Here is a 23,553-nt window from a genome sequence, read left to right on the forward strand (position 1 = left end):
AATTTAAAGGTCCTGAACAGTCATTCTGAAACATACTTTTTTTTCTCATGACTAACTACCAGGAAGTTAGAAAAGACAGGTTGGGTGTGTGGGCAGCTTATATTCATATAGCTTGCCTTGACTGGCATCTCTTTGAAATGCCTATATCAAGCAACTTGGATGCAGTTGCAGTAAAATCATCTCAAACTAAGCTAATTAAAATATATATATAAATCTTCCGTTTGGCATGTCTCTTGTGATGCAGTTCACAGCAGCACTGACGGGTGTGTTGACCTGACAACTGCGTTGGAGTTTTGAACGACCCTTTTGTTCCATGCTGGCTGAAGACCTAGCTAGCCAGTAACTCGCTAACACCAGGCACAGCCCAAAAGGGAAACATAGAAGTATCTTTGCCGTAGATGAATGGTGTAAACTTTTAATTATATTTTGCTGACACCCTGTCAAATTTTGGCACCAGTAGAGTAGCGATCTAGCTATATAAACCACGTCCCTCTGCAAACTAGCCTTTTCCGATGTTGATACTTATTTAAATTAGGTAAGAGAATATCATGAGTTAAGGTGATTTCACCTTACCCCCTTAATAATGAATCCAACTGTTTGACATGGAGAGGGGACCAATAACTGTACGATAAAACTTTATCAATGTAGAACCAACGGTAACTTGTATGATTTTCCCATTCCTTTTTCTTTTACCAAAAAGGTTCTATCCGCACTCCGACCTGCAAAAGGCAGCAATAAGCAACACAGCGTCTAGTCTGCTGGAAAGCTGCACGAAGAAGAGACCCTAACGTTGACGCCAACTAATAACGCCCTTTCTCTTCAGTGTATACGGAAGTAAACAATGACCAAGAACAATTTACACATGAGCGTTTTTTCATTCTTGTTATTTAGACATTTATAAACACCATGGAACTCAAAATATGGCTAATTTAACTGCAGAGCATCACATACCCAATGTATTATTTAATTCGTGTTAAAGACAGGACTTGGTTGGTAGATATTATATAGGTTACGCTAGCTGCTAACAATGGCTAACTGTATGGTTTTTCACACTCAAATAGCCTCCATTATGGAGGTTCTAGCGAATGCAGCCGTGGCAGAGATCTGTAAAGTCGTAGACGACGACTATGCAGTATTTCGTTTGGAAATAACTCAAAGCCAGAAAGAAAACAGGGTATTACGGAGGAAACTGCTGGAAATGAAGGTGTCACGGGAGCGCGCAGAGAGGACAATGCGAGAGCGCGTCCTCGCCAGTCGTCCCAGAAGTGTCAAGATCCTCGACCGATACAGAGGAATGGCAAGAGGTACATTTTGCAGAAGGCTGCGGAGAAGGTCGCGGTTCATATATAGCTCAGTGCCTGTCGCCCCGTTCCCTTCTGCACGTGTGTTCAAATGTGTTACCCATAATTGGATCTTGGTCAGTGTTTGGATAGAATGCAATAATTTCCTTGATTAATTGGCTATCTTGCACAAAGACACAATATCATATTGTAACCAGATGATTGATTTACTGCTTTTCCTATTATTTACTAATTGAAAACAATGTGAAGCATGGAACATAATACATCAAACAATAAATAGTATATCAATAAGTTATAATTAATGTTACCTTACATCCTTGCCAATTGTAGACAGCGTCAATAGTGTACAATATACTGCTAACCTAACCACCTCTTTTCCTCCAATCACTCTCTCAGGTGAAGGACATCTCACTGGAGGCCACAGGAGCTTTGTTAAACCAGCGGGACACAATACATGGAGAGATGACCAACCAATCACTGTTGATGAGGGGAGTGGAACCTCAAACCAGCATGTTATCGTGATAGAGGTTAGTGTAATAGAGTTACACCAAAAATTACAGTTGCTTTGTAACTCAAATGTGGCCTGTTTATTTCAGAAAGGCTCCCCTCAGCTTTTCACTTGTATACTTGTGAGACTTGCCTACGGTTAATATGTGTGTGTGAATAACTCACGCCGGCGAGTGAGATAAGATGCAAGAATAATCCTTTACTCAGGTATTACATGTTACAGGTCACAACATTCTATCTTGCATTACTCATCTCATATGTGTGTACTGTGTTCTATACTATCCAGCTGAGCCTATGCCGCTGTGACATTTGCTCATTCATATTTATATATTTTTATTCCATTCCTTACTTAGATTTGTGTGTATTTGGTATTTGTTGTGGAATTGTTAGATATTACTTGTTAGATATTGCTGCACTTTCGGAACTAGAAGCACAAGCATTTCGCCACAATCCGCAATAACATATGCTAACCATGTGTTTGTGACCAATAAAATGTTATCTATCCTAGCGCCATCTCTGGGTTGGTGTTAATGCCCATTGTCTTAACATCTTCCTTTTCATATAGAATTCGCTCGAGCACTTCATACCATTTTAATACCACAGTGAAAATATCTATTTACATTATCAACACCTTTTTAATTTTCTTGTCCTAGTGTGGCGCACTGGTAGCATATTGGGCACTTCTGGGAGCCTCAGGGCCTCTTCTTCATCTTCCACATCCTCCTGAAATTGTGGAGGAACGGTCGGCAGAGATAACTGCCCTGGTGGGTTATTCCCCATCTCCTCATTATGTGTCCTGCCCACACCATCCAGGTGATATTCACAGTCTTCCCATGTGGCCCTCCTGTGCCCTATGCTCTCCTGAACTGGGCGTATGCCCCTCCAGTTCCTTCTATTCTTTCGGCCCTTTACTTCCACTTCATATGACCTTGCGCTGATGTGCCCTATGCATGTGCCAAGACTCCATATGGCATCTCTGGCTTGAGGTGACAGGAGTACTCTGACAGTTTGGCCTTGTTTTATTACAGGCAGATTTTTTTGCATGCTGGTCATAGTGATGTTTTGACTTGTCCTGACGTGCACGCGTGTGTGCCTGAACATCCCTAATGACCTTAGGTGTGAGGAGCTTGGGAGCTGTTGTCAACAGAGAGCGAGTGCGTCTAGACATTAAGCGACGTACAGGACCGCTGCCAAAGACCTCTGTGGGAGTATTTCTCCACGCCTAAATGGCTTGCCACACATCTCTGCCTTTCTGTATAGCCTTTGTGATGAGTCTTTGCTATTTTCACTGCTGACTCAGCCTTACCATTACTCTGACTGTGGTAGGATGAGGAGGACACATGATGGATCTCCCAGGCTTTTGCAAACAAAGCAAAGTCGTGACTCGTGAACTGGGGCTTATTATCCGTAACTACACCTTATCTGATAAACTCCTGCTTACAACAATCGATGATGCAAGTGGCTGTTGTGTCAATCACTTTCTCCACCTCCCAGAAATGGTAATAGTAGTCCACTATAATCAGGAAAGGAACACTCTTACTGTGAACAGATCCATTCCCACTTTAGACCAGGGACATGCTGGTAAATCATTTGGCTGCAGGGTTTCCTTTTGCTGCTTAGGTCGATTATCATTCCATATGCTGCACACAGCCACAAAATGTTTTAATTTAGAATACTGAGTCTCTGGCTTTCCTGAGACTGGCTTCGATCCCTGAGTGCCCTGCTTGGACACCCCGCTATCATCCAGAAGGCGAGGTCAGTACAGGTGCATCAAAGCTGGGACCGAGAGACTGAAAAACAGCTTCTATCTCAAGGCCATCAGACTGTTAAACAGCCACCACTAACATTGAGTGGCTGCTGCCAACACACTGTCATTGACCCAACTCCAGCCACTTTAATAATGGGAATTGATGGGAAATGATGTAAATATATCACTAGCCACTTTAAACAATGCTACCTTATATAATGTTACTTACCCTACATTATTCATCTCATATGCATATGTATATACTGTACTCTAGATCATCGACTGCATTCTTATGTCACTAGCCACTTTAACTATGCCACTTTGTTTACTTTGTCTACATACTCATCTCATATGTATATACTGTACTCGATACCATCTACTGTATGCTGCTCTGTACCATCACTCATTCATATATCCTTATGTACATATTCCTTATCCCCTTACACTGTGTATAAGACAGTAGTTTTGGAATTGTTAGTTAGATTACTTGTTGGTTATCACTGCATTGTCGGAACTAGAAGCACAAGCATTTCGCTACACTCGCATTAACATCTGCTAACCATGTGTATGTGACAAATAAAATTTGATTTGATTTGATTTTGATGATTTGGATACGAGAGAGAATCATCGGCTGAAGAGTTTCTGGCACTACCACCCTGTCGTCTTTTGTCTACGACCTCTTCCTGCATTGTTTGTCTCTGTATGTCCAGCAGTCCCTTACCAGGATGGGCGTACTCCTTCTTGTGTCCGGCCAGCCTCTTAGGATAGAAGACTGAAGCGTTCGAGAAGTCTTGTCCTCTGCTGAATGAGCTTTGGATAGCATCCCATGTCTACGGGGAGATGTTGTGATCAGTAGCATGGTTCACATCTTCAACCTCAGCCTGTAGAGCATGTACAGTCTCATTTGTCCGTTATTTCCTGTGACTAGCTGTTAGTAGTGCTGCTCAAGACAAGAAAGCTGCAATGTGAAGCTCTACTCCTTTCTTGTATACTACCTGAAGTTGATAACACTGAAGCTTTAGCGTCATCCTTTGTAGTTGCTACGGGGCAGACAGAAGAGGTTTTTTGAAGATGACCTCAAAAGGCTTGGGATCAGTGTGCAACGTGATAAAGTCCCCATCATAGGTATTTGGTAATGCTCTATGGCTTTAGTCAGTGTAAGTTTGCGCAGCGTACTTTCTCTTACCCTGTTATCTTTACAGCCAGTCACAAGTCTGTCTCTGATCATTTAGTCTCTCATTGCACTGAAATCACATGAATCAGACAATTGATGCAGCCTCACAACATATTGACCCGACAACTCTGCTTGAGTGTGTTCACATGAATCTTTCATAAATCCCATTACGAGTAGGTTCAAAACATCTTTGTAAAACGTCAAGGATTTTCTTTGAATTGTTCCAATCCTCTTCCCACAGACCTAGGTGACGCTGAAGTATATGACACTGTCTTCCATTAATACTGGGCAGTGTTGCCACTCGCACATGCAGGTATTTTTATTTATTTATCTAAGCCCGTAGCGATTTCATAATTCTCCCACTGATCACGGAAAAACAGACAGTTTCGATACAAATCGCCTTTCATGTCCATGGCGCTAGGCACCGGGAATTTGACTGAGAGATATTGCAGGCTCTTTTTCCTCGCTCATCTGTTCCACTTGTTTGCGTTTATCCGACAGTGATTACATCGTCCACATACCTTTTATGTTTTCCGTAGGGCTTGGCTTTGGGTTCAATTATCTGACACTGTGTTAGATAAGGTCGAAGCATAATCCTTTTGGTATTTGTTGTTTTATTAGGATCTCCATTCGCTGTTGCAAAAACAGCAGCTACTCTTCCTGGGGTCCAAAAAAACATGAAACATAATACAGAATGACATAACATCATTAGACAAGAACATCTCAAGGACAGAACTACATACATTTTTCAAAAGGAACTATCTAGGTCAAATAGGGGAGAGAATTTGTGCCGCCAGGTGTTGCTTTATCTGTTTTTTGAAACCAGGTTTGCTGTTTGGTTGAGCAATATGAGATGGAAGGAAGTTCCATGCAATAAGGGCTCTATATAATACTGTACATTTTCTTGAATTTGTTTTGGATTTGGGGACTATGAAAAGACCCCTTGTGACATGTCTGGTGGGATAAGTGTGTGTGTCAGAGCGGTGTGTAATTTGACTATGCTTTTTTGAAATCTGACACAGCGGTTGCATTAAGTAGAAGTTTATCTTTAATCCTATGTAAAACACTTGTATCTTTCATCAAAGTTTATGATGAGTATTTCTGTAAATTATGTGGTTCTCTGCAAATTCACCGGATGTTTTGGAGGCAAAACATTACTGAACATAACACACCAATGTAAACAGATTTTTGGATATAAATATGGACTTTATCGAACAAAACATACATGTATTGTGTAACATGAAGTCCTATGAGTGCCATCAGATAAAGATCATCAAAGGTTAGTGATTCATTTAGGTATATTTGTGCTTTTTGTGACTCCTCTCTTTGGCTGGAAAATGGCTGTATGTTTTTTGTGACTAGGCGCAGACCTAACATAATCGCATGGTATGCTTTCGTCGTAAAGCCTTTTTGAAATTGGACACTGTGGTAACAAGAAGTTTATCTTTAAAATGGTGTATAATACTTGTATGTTTGAGGAATTTTAATTGTGAGATTTCTGTTTGAATTTGGTACCCTGCAATTCACTGGCTGTTGTCAAATCGATCCCGTTAACAGGATTTGAGCCCTATGAAGTTAACAGGTGCATGTTTATCAATAATTGGAAGAAGCAGTTTCATGAATTCATCAAGTGCCACATCTGGAAGCTCCTCATTAATCACATCAGACCAACAAATATTTTTAACATCATCCACATAAGAGTCACAGCAAAATCTTTTGTATGACCAGCTGTTGGAACTTAGTCTTTCCTGGATATAGGCACTATATTGTGATCACTGCATCCAGTGGGATCACTGCATCCAATTAGAACAAAGTTCTACAGCATTAATAAAAATGTTATTGATACATGTGGATTTTTTATTTGACATTTTATTTAACTAGGCAAGTCAGTTAAGAACAGATTCTTATTTTCAATGAGGGCCTAGGAACAGTGGGTTAACTGCCTTGTTCAGGTGCAGAACGACAGATTTTTACCTTGTCAGCTCAGGAATTCGATATTGCAACCTTTCGGTTACTATTCTAACGCTCTAACCACTAGGCTACCTGCCCCACATCTTGTTCCTGTAGTGGTTGTAAACACCCGGGTAGGTTGATTAATATCCTGAACCAGATTACAGGCACTGGTTACAGTAAGAAGCTTCCACTTGAGTGGACAGCTTGATGAAAACCAGTCAATATTCAGGTCCCCAAGAAAGTAGACCTCTCTGTTTACATCACATACACTATCAAGCATTTCACATGTATTATTTAGATACTGACTGTTAGCACTTGGTGGCCTATAGCAACACCCCAAAAGAAAAGGCGTTAGATGTGCCAAGTGAACCTGCACCCACAACACTTCAATAACACTTGACATAATATCTTCTCTAAGCATTACAGGGATATGGCTCTGAATATATACAGCAACAGAAGCATTTCTCGAAATATTCTGATTTATCTGTCATTGTTATCATGGATTTACACACAGAATTGATGTCCTCTCTCAATGACTTACAGATTCCTGTCATCTTACCGTTCTCATGTTTCAACTCGTCGAGCTGATCCTGGGAGAACTGCAAACTGTCCTGGACCTCTGGTCAGGTCGTCCATTCTTTTATAAGTAGAATCCACCAGTATTTGGACAAAACACTTGAAGCTATTTTCTTGTTGTTGTAACAACTGCTTGTTGGTCTCTTTTTGTAGAGACACCACTGGCACTGTCCTCAATGGTACTCCCGTCGGCTTTGGTCTTTGTCAGGGTAGCTAGCAACGTATGTTAGGCTGTTACTCCTCGCAGTTTCAGGCAGAGCAGGTGACAGGGAAAATTGAAAACAACTAACACGTTACAGGTGTTACACGTTACAGCTCAAAACATCCTAATCAGACCGTCATAATGCACCCGTTTATCTATCCTAAATAGGTGCCCCACTAGCACCATCTCTGGGTTGGTATTATGCCCATTATCTCATCACCTGAGATAATTATCCAATTCAACTCATGCACCGGTAATAACGTCCTCTCTTCTTGTGTCAGTCTGCAGATGGAGAGGCTGCAGGTCCTGGAGGATCGTCTCTGGTCAAGCAGGAGAGGACTGAAGGAGAAGAGGACCCACGGCACAGCAGAGACATCCAGACTGGAGCCACAGGGGACCAATCCAACACCCCCATGCCCCAGCCCAGGACCAGATGCAGCATCACGGAATTCAGTGGAACGGCGAACGCCGTCCTCAAGTCAGAGACAGACAAAGAGACTTTAACTGTAACAAAAAGGCTTTTACACACAGGATCTGACCACAGGTCAGACCCAGAAAGGCTGGGGCCACTGGGCTGTCCTCCGGCTCCTGGCTCAGAGTACTTACCAGTATTTCATCAGAGCCAGAGGAAGGATCATTCGTGTGGAGATGGTGATCGTGACACGTTAGACAATGGCAGTGAGGATCCGTCTTGTTCTTACGCTACAGACATGGACCCTGACAACATGCTCTTGGGTTTAGAGACCCAGGCTGATTTGTCTAGAGGACACTGGAATCAGTACAGTAGTAGTGTATACTCTGAAGGGGGCCTAGATAAGAAAGGGGAGGGTCTGGTCGTAGATGAATTGACTGTGAAAGTGGAGGGCGACGTTCCTCCCACATGGATTGGAGATGGTCACCTTGGAGACGGACACTCACAGGGCAGAGATTTCTTAGATTACAGGGAAAGCTTAGAGACAAATTCACTTGTCGCGACCCACTCCACTTTACACGCATTCAGGGATCGCGACCTAGTGTCCACGTCAATGGGGCCTTCCGATTCACACAGCCGTGTTCTTTTTGATCAGAAATTGAACTTAAACGACAGGGCTAGAGTCCAGGCTCAGGGAGAGGAAGCCACATCAGAAAATAGTAAAGAGAAACGGTTCCTCTGCATGTTCTGTAACAAAGGCTTCAGCTGCCTCCAGAAGGTGGAGATCCACCAGAGGGTCCACACAGGGGAAAAACCTTTCAGCTGTACCCAGTGTCATATGCGCTTTGCCCAGACTGGTGACCTGAAGAGGCACCAGAGGGTCCACACAGGGGAGAAACCATTCGGCTGCCACCTGTGCCGGGCTAGTTTCTCTCACTCCTCCAGCCTGAAAAGGCACCAGAGGGTCCACACAGGGGAGAAACCCTACAGCTGCCCCCAGTGTGAGAAAAGGTTCTCCCACCAGCACCATTTGAAGATGCACCTGAAGGTCCACACGGGAGAGAGGTCGTTTGCCTGTACGCACTGCGGGAAAAGTTTCTCCGAGAGGAGTTACCTCAAAATACACCAGCAGAAAAAACATTCCACTCTATAACGTAGAAAGTAACCATTCTACTCGATAGCTTCTGAAGTTTATGTCAAACTCTGCATTAAAGACAAAGATGCATTTATTGTTGTCAACCGAAAAGACCCACGGGTGCATTTGGTATATGAGAGTTACAGATTTCAGTGTTGAATATTCCTGAGTAGAATATTGCATCCAGACATTGTGTGATATATAAGGCATATACCCTGCTTTTGGAAAGTATTCAGACCCCTTGACTTTTTCCACATTTTGTTTTATTACTGCCTTATTCTATAATGGATTAAATAAATAAAAAATCCTCAGCAAACTACACACAATACCCCATAATGCGAAAACAGAAATACCTTATTTACATAAGTATTCAGACCCTTTGCTATGGGAAATTGAGCTCAGGTGCATCCTGTTTCAATTAATCATCAAGTTCTACAACTTGATTGGAGTCCACCTATGGTAAAGTAAATTGATTGGACATGATTTGGCAAGGCACACACCTGTCTGTATAAGGTCACACAGTTGACAGAGCATGTCAGAGCAAAAACCAAGCCATGAGGTCGAAGGATTTGTCTGTAGAGCTCCAAGACAGGATTATGTCGAGGCGCAGATCTGGGGAAGGGTACCAAAACATTTCTGCAGCATTGAAGGTCTCCAAGAACACAGTGTCCTCCATCCTTATTAAATGAAGAAGTTTAGAACCACCAAGACTCTTCCTGGTGCTGGCTGCCTGGCCAACTTGAGGAGAAGGGCCTTGGTCTGGGATATGACCAAAAACATGATGGTCACTGACAGAGCTATAGAGTTCCTTTGTGGAGATGGGAGAACCTTCCAGAAGGACAACCATCTCTGCAGCACTCCACCAATCAGGCCTTTATGGTAGAATGGCCATCGGAAGCCACTCTTCAGTAAAAGGCACATGACAGCCCGCTTTGAGTTTGCCAAAAGGCGCCTAAAGACTCTCCGACCAGAAACAAGATTATCTGGTCTGATGAAATCAAAATTGAACTATTTTGGCCTGAATGCCAAGTGTCATGTCTGGAGGAAACCTGGCACCATCTGTACAGTGAAGCATGGTGGTGGCAGCATGCTTTGGGGGTGTTTTTCAGCGGAAGGAACTGGGAGACTAGTCAGGATCGAGGCAAAGATGACTGGAGCAAAGTACAGAGAGATCCTTGATGAAAACCTACTCCAAAGTGCTCAGGACCTCAGACTGGGGCACCTTCCAACAGGTCAACGACCCTAAGCACACAGCCAAGACAACGCAGGAGTGGCATAGGGACAAGTCTCAATGTCCTTGAGTGGCCCAGCCAGAGCCCGGACTTGAACCCGATCGATCATCTCTGTAGAGACCTGAAAATAGCTGTGCAGCAACACTCCCCATCCAACCTGACAGAGCTTGAGAGGATCTGCAGAGAAGAATGGGAGAAAATCCCCAAATACGGTGTGCCATGCTTGTAGTGGCATACCCAAGAAGACTCTAGGCTGTAATTGCTGCCAAAGATGCTTCAACAAAGTCCTGAGTAAAGCGTCTGAATACTTATGTAAATGTGATATTTCAGTTTTTATTTTTAATAAATTAGCAAAAATTTCAAAAAAAATGTTTTCGCTTTGTCATTATGGGGTCAAGGGGTCTGAATACTTTCCGAAGGCACTGTAAGCCTAAAAAGTATGTTGCATATTGTGTTTGTACTATAAGCTATATGATGTTCACAAATGCCTGTTTCATTACTTCCATTCAACTATTGTTTTGACACTTTTAATAAGAAAATTAATGCAATTCATCAAGTTCATGCAGATTTTTTGTTCAAAGCATGTTGGTGTGGTGTATTTAAGACTTGTTGATGTGTAATGTTTGGTCATTCAGTCTTACACCCAACAGCGCTTTATAACCATTATAGACTTACTAAATATACCTACACATACACACACATACACACTAACAAACACCTACGCTTCACTTCAAAATAGTTCAGTCAGGTTTGTCTGATGACGACTTTTGACTTATCATAGCTGACTTATTTTTATCCACAACATCATCTTTACAGCGCCTTCAGTAAGTATTCAGACCCCTTTTACTTTTTCCATATTTTGTTGTGTTAAAGGCTGAATTTAAAATGGATTAAATGGAGTTTTCTTGTCACTGGCCTACACACTTCCCCATGATGTCAAAGTGGAATTTTGTATTTAGAAATTTTTACAAAATGAAAGTCTTGAGTCAATTAGTATTCAACCCCTTTGTTATGGCAAGCCAAAATAATTTCAGGAGTAAACATTTGCTTAACAAGTCACATAAGTTGCATGGACTCACTCTATGCAATAATAGTGTTTAACATGATTTTTGAATTAGTACCTCTCTATACCCAACACATACAGTTATCTGTAATGTCCCTCAGTCGGGCAGTGAATTTCAAACACAGATTAAACCACAAAGATTAGGAGGTTTTCCAATGCCTCTGAAAGAAGGGAACCTATTGGTAGATGGGTAAAACATTTAAAAAGCAGACATTGAATATCGCTTTCAGCATGGGGAAGTTATTAATTACACTTTTGATGGTGTATTAATACACCCAGTCTCTACAAAGAGACAGGAAGGAAAATTCTTAATAAATATTTTAATTGGCAACATATACATAACATTTGTATTTTATACCTTTGCCTATTCTCTCTGGTTTCTAACATACAGTAAGCCACCAAATTATTGTCAAAGAAATCAAATCAAATTAAATGTATTTATAAAGCCCTTCTTACATCAGCTGATATATAAAAGTGCTATACAGAAACCCAGCCTAAAACCCCAAACAGCAAGCAATGCAGGTGAAGAGGCATGGTGGCTAGGAAAAACTCCCTAGAAAGGCCAGAACCTAGGAAGAAACCTAGAGAGGAACTAGGCTATGTGGGGTGGCCGTTCCTCTTCTGGCTGTGCCGGGTGGAGATTATAACAGAACATGGCCAAGATGTTCAAATGTTCATAGATGACCAGCAGGGTCAAATAATAATAATCACAGTGGTTGTCGAGAGTGCAACAGGTCAGCACCTCAGGAGTAAATGTCAGTTGGCATTTCATAGCATCTCTACCACTCCTGCTGTCTCTAGAGAGTTGAAAACAGCAGGTCTGGGACATGTAGCACGTCTGGTAAACAGGTCAGGGTTCCATAGCTGGAGGCAGAACAGTTGAAACTGGAGCAGCGGGACAGCAAGGAGTCATTAGGCCAGGTAGTCCTGAGGCATGGTCCTAGGGCTCAGGTCCCCTGAGTGAGAGAGAAAGAAAGAGAGAATTAGAGAGAGCATACTTAAATGCACACAGGACACTGGATAAGAGGAGAAATACTCCAGATATAACAGACTGACCCTAGCCCCCCGACACAAACTACTGCAGCATAAATAATGGAGGCTGAGACAGGAGGGGTTGGGAGACACTGTGGCCCCATCCGACGATACCCTTGGACAGGCCCCCACACCACTTGAGGGAAAGCTTCAACCACCAACTTACCATCCTGAGACAAGGCCGAGTATAGCCCACAAAGATCTTCGCCAGGGCACAACCCAAGTGGGGGCGCCAACCCAGACAGGAAGATCACGTAAGTGACTCAACCCACTCAAGTGATGCACCCCTCCTAGGGATGGCATGGAAGAGCACCAGTAAGCCAGTGACTCAGCCCCTGTAATAGGGTTACAGACAGAGAATCCCAGTGAAGAGAGGGGAACCGGCCAGGCAGAGACAGCAAGGGTGGATCGTTGCTCCAGTGCCTTTCCGTTTACCTTCACACTCCTGGGCCAGACTACACTCAATCATAGGACTTATTGAAGAGATGAGTCTTCAATAAAGACTAAGGTTGAGCCCGAGTCTGCGTCTCTCACATGGGTAGGCAGACCATTCCATAAAAAATGGAGCTCTATAGGAGAAAGCCCTGCCTCTAGTTGTTTGCTTAGAAATTATAGGGACAGTTAGGAGGCCTGCGTCTGGTGACCATAGCGTACGTGTAGGTATGTACGGCAGGACCAAATCAGAGAGATAGGTAGGAGCAAGCCCATGTAATGCTTTGTAGGTTAGCAGTAAAACCTTGAAATCAGCCCTTGCCTTAACAGGAAGCCAGTGTAGAGAGGCTAGCACTGGAGTAATATGATCAAATTTTTTGGTTCTAGTCAAGATTCTAGCAGCCATGTTTAGCACTACCTGAAGTTTATTTTGTGCTTTATACGGGTAACCGGAAAGTAGAGCATTGCAGTAATCTAACCTATAAGTGACAAAAGCATGGATTAGTTATTCTGCATCATTTTTGGACAGAAAGTTTCAGATTTTTGCAATGTTACGTAGATGTAAAAAAGCTGTCCTTGAAACAGTCTTGATATGTTCGCCAAAAGAGAGATCAGGGTTCAGTGTAACGCCGAGGTCCTTCACAGTTTTATTTGAGACGACTGTACAACCTCCAAGATTAATTGTCAGATTCAACAGAAGATCTCTTTGTTTCTTGGGACCTAGAACAAGCATCTAAGTTTTGTCCGAGTTTAAAAGTCGAAAATTTGCAGCCATCCACTTCCTTATGTCTGAAACACAGGCTTCCAGCGAGGGCAATTTTGGGGCTTCACCATGTTTCATTGAAATGTACAGCTGTGTGTCATCCGCATAGCAGTGAATGTTAACATTATGTTTCCGAATGACACCACCAAGAGGTAAAATATATAGTGAAAACAATAGTGGTCCTAAAATGGAACCTTGGGGAACACCGAAATTTACAGTTTTGTCAGAGGACAAACCATCCACAGAGACAAACTGATATCTTTCCGATAGATAAGATCTAAACCAGGCCAGAACTTGTCCGTGTAGACCAATTTGGGTTTCCAAAAGAATGTGGTGATCGATGGTATCAAAAGCAGCACTAAGGTCTACGAGTACGAGGACAGATGCAGAGCCTCAATGCTAATCAATGCTTCAGAACCAAAATGTTGCATGGCTTGATTGTTGTCCAATGACCAGTCATCAGCATTAGTGCTCAAAGGCGGGCAGCATATCCAGATTAGTCTCAAGAGAGCACTTGTTTAATTTTCTCAGGTTTTGCATGGTAAAAACAGAGTAGGCCAGACCTATGTTTAAATTATCCATATAAAAGTTATGCATATATACAGTTTAGCAATCTATTGACATACTACGGACGTATCTTTGTCAGAACAATAGGGTAAAGCCGCATGGTGTTCAGATAGTCCTAGTTTGGGTGGCCACTGGATATATGTCTGAAGATAGCTGTAACTTCGCACTGCCTTAAATGTTGTGTGATGAAAATGTAACATATTCTCGTGAACTTATGAAGATATTTGTGAGGAAGAAAGGGGCTACCCAGTGGTCAACATGCACTCCTGCAGGAAGCCCGCCAAAGTGATAGCTCGCGGTGCAGACAGACCATGCTTTCCATCAGTCTCCTGCAACCTCTGCTGCATACAGGTAGGGGCCCCGTGGAGAAAAAAAACTACTGACCCCTAACATAGAGATCAGAATATTTCAGATTGAAATAACATACTGAACAATATGTGTTATTAAATGTACTAATTATAAGCTTCTGCTGCTCCATACTACAATTATGCAGATTCTTGTTTCCACCTTCATCCTTTGCCTATATTAACACTATTGCAAACATTTCTGGTTCTTAACGTTAACAAAAGCTGTCAGTGTCATGAGATTTTTATGATACATTATTATAAATAACTACACAATTGGTGACATTTTTTATATGGTATTGTCCATTTGAATGAAAAAAATACCAATGATCCATGTTTCAGATTAAATAATTTATTACCAATACTTATAAACAAGGCTAACCCTCTTCTGCCCTATGCATAATTCCTAAATATATGCCTAAATAACATACCCAAAATAAAAATAAATCCTGAACTACCTGGACTGCAGGCATAAATGTGGTGCCTACAGAGAACATGCATCTGTGAAACGGCAACTGTTTTGTCAAGACATTATGTGAGCATTCCTGAGTAAGTTCAACAGGAGATAAACCATAGCAGAACATACTCTGAAACAGTATTTTGCCCATCCCCGGGCAGGCTTGGGTCGAACAGGTTAAGGTATTTGCCCTTGTGTTTGTTCCCTGTAAACAGGGAGGTTATACTGCACCAAGAGCCCAGCATCAAGCCTTCTTGTGAGCAAACTGATTCATAATGTCTTTAAAGATTTTTTTTTCTAGCCAACTGGTTTTCAATTGAAAGGATGACAAGGCTGTTCAACCTGTCTTGGCACATTGTAGATCTTAGATAGTTCTTTATAAGTTTCAGCTTACTGAAGGCACGTTCACCTCCAGCAACTGTTACTGGCATTGTCAGTTAGGATCACCACTTTATTTTAATGTGAAATGCCAGAATAATAGTAGAGAGAATGATTTATTTGAGCTTTCATTTCTTTCATCACATTCCCAGTGGGTCAGAAGTTTACATACAGTCAATTAGTATTTGGTAGCATTGCCTTTAAATTGTTTAACTTGGGTCAAACGTTTTGGGTAGCCTTCCACAAGCTTCCCACAATAAGTTGGGTGAATTTTGGCCCATTCCTCCTGACAGAGCTGGTGTAACTGAGTCAGGTTTGTAGGCCTCCTTGCTCGCACATGCTTTTTCAGTTCTGTCCACAAATTTTCTATGGGATTGAGGTCAAGGCTTTGTGATGGCCACTCCAATACCTTGACTTTGTTGTCCTTAAGCCATTTTGCCACAACTTTGGAAGTATGCTTGGGGTCATTGTCCAGTTGGAATACCCATTTACAACCAAGCTTTAACTTCCTGACTGATGTCTTGAGATGTTGCTTCAATATATCCACTTTCTTCCTCATGCTGCCATCTATTTTGTGAAGTGCACCAGTCCCTCCTGCAGCAAAGCATCACCACAACATGATGCTGCCACCCCTGTGCTTCACGGTTGGGATGGTGTTCTTCGGCTTGCAAGCCTCCCCCTTTTCTCTCCAAACATAACAATGGTCATTATGGCCAAACAGTTCTATTTTTGTTTCATCAGACCAGAGGTAATTTCCCCAAAAAGTACAATCTTTGTCCCCATGTGTAGTTGAAAACCGTAGTCTGGCTTTTTTTTATGGTGGTTTTGGAGCAGTGGCTTCTTCATAGCTGAACGGCCTTTCAGGTTATGTCGATATAGGACTCGTTTTACTGTGGATATAGATACTTTGTACCTGTTTCCTCCAGCATCTTCACAAGGTCCTTTGCTGTTGTTCTGGGATTGATTTGCACTTTTCGCACCAAAGTACGTTCATCTCTAGGAGACAGAACGCGTCTCCTTCCTGAGCGGTATGACGGACGCAGTTTATACTTGCATACTATTGTTTGTACAGATGAATGTGGTACCTTCAGGCATTTGGAAATTGCTCCCAAGGATGAACCAGACTTGTGGGAGTTTACAATTTGTTTCTGAGGTCTTGGCTGATTTCTTTTGATTTTCCCATGATGTCAAGCAAAGAGGCACTGAGTTTGAAGGTAGGCCTTGAAATACATTCACAGGTACACCTCCATTTGACTCAAACGATGTCAATTAGTCTATCAGAAGCTTCTAAAGCCATGAAATCATTTTCTGGAATTTTGCAAGCTGTTTAAAGGCATAGTCAACTGAGTATATATAAACTTCTAACCCACTGGAATTGTGATACAGTGAATTATAAGTTAAATAATCTGTCTGTAAACAGTTGTTGGAAAAATTACTTGTCATGCCCAAAGTAGATGTCCTAACTGACTTGCCAAAACTATAGTTTGTTAACAAGAAATGTGTGGAGTAGTTGAAAAACTAGTTTTAATGACTCTAACCTAAGTGTATGTAAACTTCCGACTTCAACTGTATCTCACCAATAATACATTTTGCTCAGTATGGGAAATGTCTGGAGTTGCATCACATATAACCGAGTAATAGATTGCATCTTCTCTTTCATAAAGTATTGTTTTCAAAACCCTTTGACCACATATTCCTATGAACTCGTTTTGGCTCTCAGAGCTGAGGTAATGAGTCAGTCGTGCTCTTTTCTTTTTGCCTCTGACTTTCTGTAAGTGCTCACGTAATAGCGGGTCATAATTTGACAACAGTTCCAGTAAGCCTAGGTAATGTCCATTATGCACATCATCAAGACTGAGTGATTTCCCCCAGAAGGGCAGATTCCTAGATGCTAAGTACAGTGTCACATCCAAAATCCTTTCTACAAGTGCTCTGTTTTTATACATTTCTGTCTGGATTTGTTTCTGCAGCTGACTGTCTATACCTGTAGCTGTTGTTACACTACCTTGTATCCTTTTCCCTCTTGCTCTCATCCAACACTTCCCACACTGCCCCTACTCGGATGGTATCGCGCCGTCCCAATCTTCGCTCTCTCTCCCCCGCTACTCTCTCCTCTTCCATCCTATCATCTCTTCCCTCTGCTCAAACCTTCTCCAACCTATCTCCTGATTCTGACCTCCTCAACCCTCCTCTCCTCCCTTTCTGCATCCCTTGATTCTCTATGTCCCCTATCCTCCAGGCCGGCTCGGTCCTCCCCTCCTGCTCCGTGGCTCGACGACTCATTGCGAGCTCACAGAACAGGGCTCCGGGCAGCCGAGCGGAAATGGAGGAAAACTCGCCTCCCTGCGGACCTGGCATCCTTTCACTCCCTCCTCTCTACATTTTCCTCTTCTGTCTCTGCTGCTAAAGCCACTTTCTACCACTCTAAAGTCCAAGCATCTGCCTCTAACCCTAGGAAGCTCTTTGCCACCTTCTCCTCCCTCCTGAATCCTCCTCCCCCTCCCCCCCTCCTCCCTCTCTGCAGATGACTTCGTCAACCATTTTGAAAAGAAGGTCGACGACATCCGATCCTCGTTTGCTAAGTCAAACGGCACCGCTGGTTCTGCTCACACTGCCCTACCCTGTGCTCTGACCTCTTTCTCCTCTCTCTCTCCAGTTGAAATCTCGCGTCTTGTGACGGCCGGCCGCCCAACAACCTGCCCGCTTGACCCTATTCCCTCCTCTCTTCTCCAGACCATTTCCGGAGACCTTCTCCCTTACCTCACCTCGCTCATCAACTCATCCCTGACCGCTGGCTACGTCCCTTCTGTTTTCAAGAGAGCGAGAGTTGCACCCCTTCTGAAGAAACCTACACTCGATCCCTCCGATGTCAACAACTACAGACCAGTATCCCTTCTTTCTTTTCTCTCCAAAACTCTTGAACGTGCCGTCCTTGGCCAGCTCTCCCGCTATCTCTCTCAGAATGACCTTCTTGATCCAAATCAGTCAGGTTTCAAGACTAGTCATTCAACTGAGACTGCTCTTCTCTGTATCACGGAGGCCCTCCGCACTGCTAAAGCTAACTCTCTCTCCTCTGCTCTCATCCTTCTAGACCTATCGGCTGCCTTCGATACTGTGAACCATCAGATCCTCCTCTCCACCCTCTCCGAGTTGGGCATCTCCGGCGCGGCCCACGCTTGGATTGCGTCCTACCTGACAGGTCGCTCCTACCAGGTGGCGTGGCGAGAATCTGTCTCCTCACCACGCGCTCTCACCACTGGCGTCCCCCAGGGCTCTGTTCTAGGCCCTCTCCTATTCTCGCTATACACCAAGTCACTTGGCTCTGTCATAACCTCACATGGTCTCTCCTATCATTGCTATGCAGACGACACACAATTAATCTTCTCCTTTCCCCTTCTGATGACCAGATGGCGAATCGCATCTCTGCATGTCTGGCAGACATATCAGTGTGGATGACGGATCACCACCTCAAGCTGAACCTCGGCAAGACGGAGCTGCTCTTCCTCCCGGGAAGGACTGCCCGTTCCATGATCTCGCCATCACGGTTGACAACTCCATTGTGTCCTCCTCTCAGAGCGCTAAGAACCTTGGCGTGATCCTGGACAACACCCTGTCGTTCTCAACTAACATCAAGGCGGTGGCCCGTTCTTGTAGGTTCATGCTCTACAACATCCGCAGAGTACGACCCTGCCTCACACAGGAAGCAGCGCAGGTCCTAATCCAGGCACTTGTCATCTCCCGTCTGGATTACTGCAACTCGCTGTTGGCTGGGCTCCCTGCCTGTGCCATTAAACCCCTACAACTCATCCAGAACGCCGCAGCCCGTCTGGTGTTCAACCTTCCCAAGTTCTCTCACGTCACCCCGCTCCTCCGCTCTCTCCACTGGCTTCCAGTTGAAGCTCGCATCCGCTACAAGACCATGGTGCTTGCCTACGGAGCTGTGAGGGGAACGGCACCTCAGTACCTCCAGGCTCTGATCAGGCCCTACACCCAAACAAGGGCACTGCGTTCATCCACCTCTGGCCTGCTCGCCTCCCTACCACTGAGGAAGTACAGTTCCCGCGCAGCCCAGTCAAAACTGTTCGCTGCTCTGGCCCCCCAATGGTGGAACAAACTCCCTCACGACGCCAGGACAGCGGAGTCAATCACCACCTTCCGGAGACACCTGAAACCCCACCTCTTTCAGGAATACCTAGGATAGGATAAAGTAATCCTTCTCACCCCCCTTAAAAGATTTAGATGCACTATTGTAAAGTGGCTGTTCCACTGGATGTCTTAAGGTGAACGCACCAATTTGTAAGTCGCTCTGGATAAGAGCGTCTGCTAAATGACTTAAATGTAAATGTAAATGTTACGGTATGCTGAAGATTTTTCCATGCATGATTTTATACAGTTCAGTTATTTTCTGGGGGGGGGGTACAAAAGGGATGGTTGGGTAGAGATGCCTGATCTGATTATGTTTATACGTTTTAATTTTCATCATAGATTACTTTTTGTCTAACATTTTTACCAGGCCTGGGCCCCATGAATCATTCATGCTGTAAGCCACTATAGAATTGAAAGGATCACCACACACTTTCCTTCTTTCTCACTTTTTCAATACAGTGGATAAAAAGGGGTATGCCAGGTGTTACTCTGCCTGAAAGAGATCAATTATTATATTTCTACTTTAAGATGTTTTTTTCACAAATGCAATATTTAGATGTGTGTGGTCACACGCGTTCTATTATAAAGGCTGTCATTGCTAACTGCAATATTAGTGTATGTTTTTTTCCTCAAGACGTGAGTGTCATTTGCAGTAAAGTCTAGGCAACACATAACATTGGATTGCTTTCTTTACATTTTTTAGCTGTGAGTTAGGTTCACATTAACGACTTTTTATTTTACACACAGACTGATCATGAAAATTCATTGTTGTTAAATGAGTTCAAACCTGCATTTCCCCCTTGCAGGGATTTTTTTTGCATGTTTCAGTGCAAAAAAAAACTGTCACCTTTTTCGGCCCTCACCAGTTTGCATCCCTGAGCGAGTGAGGATTGCCATAAATATATATGCAGCTCCAAATAAATGGGGGGAGAGAGAGAGAGGGATGTTTATTTCATTTAAGGTACAGTTGAAGTCGGAAGTTTACATACACTTAGGTTGGAGTCGTTAAAACTCATTTTTCAACCACACTACACAAATTCCTTGTTAACATACAAATGTGATCATTCATCCTGATGATAATGTTGTCTATTGACCTCTGGTACCTTAGCATTAGGATCCCAAAGTGGGGTTTGCATGCAAAAGTTAGATCATTGAGTTGTTGAAAATAAATTATGCAGCTATTGATGTATAGCCTACCTGCCACTTATGAAACATGGTAAAAGTAGTTATGTTTATTTTGAAAAGAAACACTGTCAAGCCTTCAACTGACAGAGCCATTGCAATTTTGAATTTTCTTCAGATGATATCAATATGGCTGACTCCAATAATCTTTCATTTGATTTTATATTCATAACATTGATTTAAAATGTTTTTCACCTGGCGAGCCAGCTCCTACTTTACCTTGCTACCACAATGTGCACTGTGACTGACAAAGGTAAGCATTGTTGTGGATATTAAAGTTCTGAGTTTATATGTCATGTGTTAGATATGATTTAATTACCAAAGCTAGTCAATGTTAAATGATGCTTGTAAAGCAATATGCTGCCTGTTACTAGCTAGCTAGCGTTCTAGGTTTTTTATTTGTCTTTTATTATTATTTTTAATGCAAAGCAAAGCTGTCGTCAAGGCAAAGGGTGGCTACTTTGAAGAATCTCAAATATAAAATATATTTTGATTTGTGTAACACCTTTTTGGTTACTACAGGATTCCATATGTGTTATTTAATAGTTTTTATGTCTTCACTATTATTCTACAATGTAGAAAATAGTTTTAAAAAATAAAGAAAAACCAGAGAATGTGTAGGCGTGTCCAAACTTTTGATGGGTACTGTGTATAAATATATTTTTTGTCTATATATATATATATATATATATATATATACATACACAAATATATGGGGGATTGGAAATGATGCAGACAATTACATTGATGGAATCTACTACAAAAAAATCTTGTTTACCGACTCTGTCTCTGGAATGTCATAGCAAAGAGGTGTGAATACTTATGTAAATAAGATACAGTCATTATGGGATATTGTGTGTAGATGAGTGAGAAACTAAATCAATTTAATAATTTCAAAAAAACATTACCCTTTTTCAAATGCAATTTTCTTGTTGTATCTGCTTATTTTTGTCAATTACAAACTATGTAACTTGGTGCAGTTGCTATGCTGAGAAAACATCAAGCCAATAATTACATTGGCATGTAGAAATTATGTCATCTAGTGCAGGACTCCAATATTAGCAGGCAGAACTTAGGCAATATTTAGACTGTCCAGTTTGAAGAGCTAAGACAGAAAGGCTATATAAGGAATGGAACATATATACAGCTGTCAGATGTGGGCGTTAACAAGCAAGAACTGAGATGAGAAGATAATAATGAAGAAAGATCAAGGAAAGCTATTTTCATATAGAGGGAGGGGACTCTATATGTTATGCAAAGACAGAATCCTATAAAGGCAGGACTCTATAATATGAGAATGTAGTCTTTCCATGGAAGGGCTCGGCTTTGTTTCATTGAAATTAAAGTCTATTTTGAATTCACAGGTTCTAGGAAAAGTGGTATATTTCTGAGTCAATATTCCACAACACTACCTCTCTCAAAGAGTGCAGTGTATAAAGTCATAACATCTGCTGTCTCAGCCACTGCCTGTCACCAAGGGAGTACCCTAAGGCTCGATCCTAGGTGCCACGCCCTTCTCAATTTACATTAACAACATTGCTCAAGCAGTAGGAAGCGCTCTCATCTGTTTATATGCAGATGATACAGTCTTATACTCTCTACCCTTAACCTTGTTCTGAACACCTCCAAAACAAAGGTCATGTGGTTTGGTAAGAACAATGCCCCTCTCCCCACCGGTGTGATTACTACCTCTGAGGGTTTAGAGCTTGAGGTAGTCACCTCATACAAGTACTTGGAAGTATGGCTAGATGGTACACTGTCCTTCTCTCAGCATATTTCAAAGCTGCAGGCTAAGGTTAAATCTAGACTTAGTTTCCTCTATCGTAATTGCTCCTCTTTCACCCCAGCTGCCAAACTAACCCTGATTCAGATGACCATCCTATCCATGCTAGACTTCGGAGACGTAATTTATAGATTGGCAGGTACAGTAAGGGTGCTTGAACGGCTAGATGTTCTTTACCAGTTGCCATCAGATTTGCCACCAATGCTCCTTATTGGACACATCACTGTACTCTATACTACTCTGTAAACTGTTCATCTCTGTATACCCATTGCAAGACCTACTGGTTGGTGCTTTTTTATAAAACCCTCTTAGGCCTCACTCCCCCCTATCTGAGATACCTACAGCAGCCCTCATCCTCCACATACAACACCCGTTCTGCCAATCACATTCTATTAAAGGTCCCCAAAGCACACACATCCCTGGGTCGCTTCTCTTTTCAGTTCGCTGCAGCTAGCGACTGGAATGAGCTGCAACAAACACTCAAACTGGACCGTTTTATCTCCATCTCTTCATTCAAAGACTCAATCATGGACACTCTTACTGACAGTTGTGGCTGCTTTGTGTGTATTGTTGTCTCTAACTTCTTGCCCTTTGTGCTGTTGTCTGTGCCCATTAATGTTTATACCATGTTTTGTGCTGCTATTATGTTGTGCAGCACGTTTCAGCACCAATGGTTGTCCACTTCTTTTTCATGATGCCTTAGCCATTCCAAAGCTGTCTGCCCCTGTGTCATTTTAGTTGACTTTCTCCTCCACTCTCTCCTGGTTAATAAGTTAATGATTTAAAAGTGTCTTTCTCATGACATTGTAATACATTTGATATCCATGCTATTGTATAGGCTACAGAAAAACCACATAGGCTACTACTCTTTCAACCGTAGGCTACATCATTTATGTTCAATTCATTTGATGGGGCGTTGGTGGAGAGGCGTGCTGGGCATTGACAAGCTAAATAATATCTTGCACCCCTGCCTTTGGCAAAGTGGGCACTGCTTATCATGGGGCGGCATCAGCGCCCACCTAAATAGGCCGCATGCCACTGGTTGAGAGAAGTTATCACTGTTTTGGGGCGGAATAATGTGAGGTGTTATGTGTTGTTGGAGTTGCGTCTTGGTCAGTTTAGCACTGAAAATGCGGCTTTTAAACTGCCGCTCTAGGCGGCTGCCTA

At 42.6% G+C, this 23,553-nt stretch overlaps 1 protein-coding gene across 1 annotated transcript; it reads left to right on the top strand.

Moving 5' to 3' along the window:
* The first annotated feature begins 823 nt into the window (after nucleotides 1-823).
* LOC115137549 (zinc finger protein 813-like) lies at nucleotides 824-11,165 on the top strand. Its single transcript, XM_065024802.1, has 3 exons — nucleotides 824-1,304; nucleotides 1,698-1,828; nucleotides 7,742-11,165. Exons 1-3 carry the CDS (start codon nucleotides 1,028-1,030, stop codon nucleotides 9,023-9,025), a joined length of 1,692 nt encoding a protein of 563 aa, XP_064880874.1. The 5' UTR covers nucleotides 824-1,027; the 3' UTR covers nucleotides 9,026-11,165.
* Nucleotides 11,166-23,553: the final 12,388 nt, after the last annotated feature.

The sequence above is a fragment of the Oncorhynchus nerka genome, linkage group LG11 (genome assembly GCF_034236695.1).
Source record: "Oncorhynchus nerka isolate Pitt River linkage group LG11, Oner_Uvic_2.0, whole genome shotgun sequence".
Classification (NCBI taxonomy): domain Eukaryota; kingdom Metazoa; phylum Chordata; class Actinopteri; order Salmoniformes; family Salmonidae; genus Oncorhynchus; species Oncorhynchus nerka.

Coding starts and splice junctions, on each gene's coding strand:
- LOC115137549 (XM_065024802.1), top strand. CDS start 1,028: ATGGCTAACTGTATGGTTTTTCACACTCAAATAGCCTCCATTATGGAG. Junction 1,305..1,697: donor ATACAGAGGAATGGCAAGAG/GTACATTTTGCA, acceptor TCACTCTCTCAG/GTGAAGGACATCTCACTGGA. Junction 1,829..7,741: donor AGCATGTTATCGTGATAGAG/GTTAGTGTAATA, acceptor TTCTTGTGTCAG/TCTGCAGATGGAGAGGCTGC.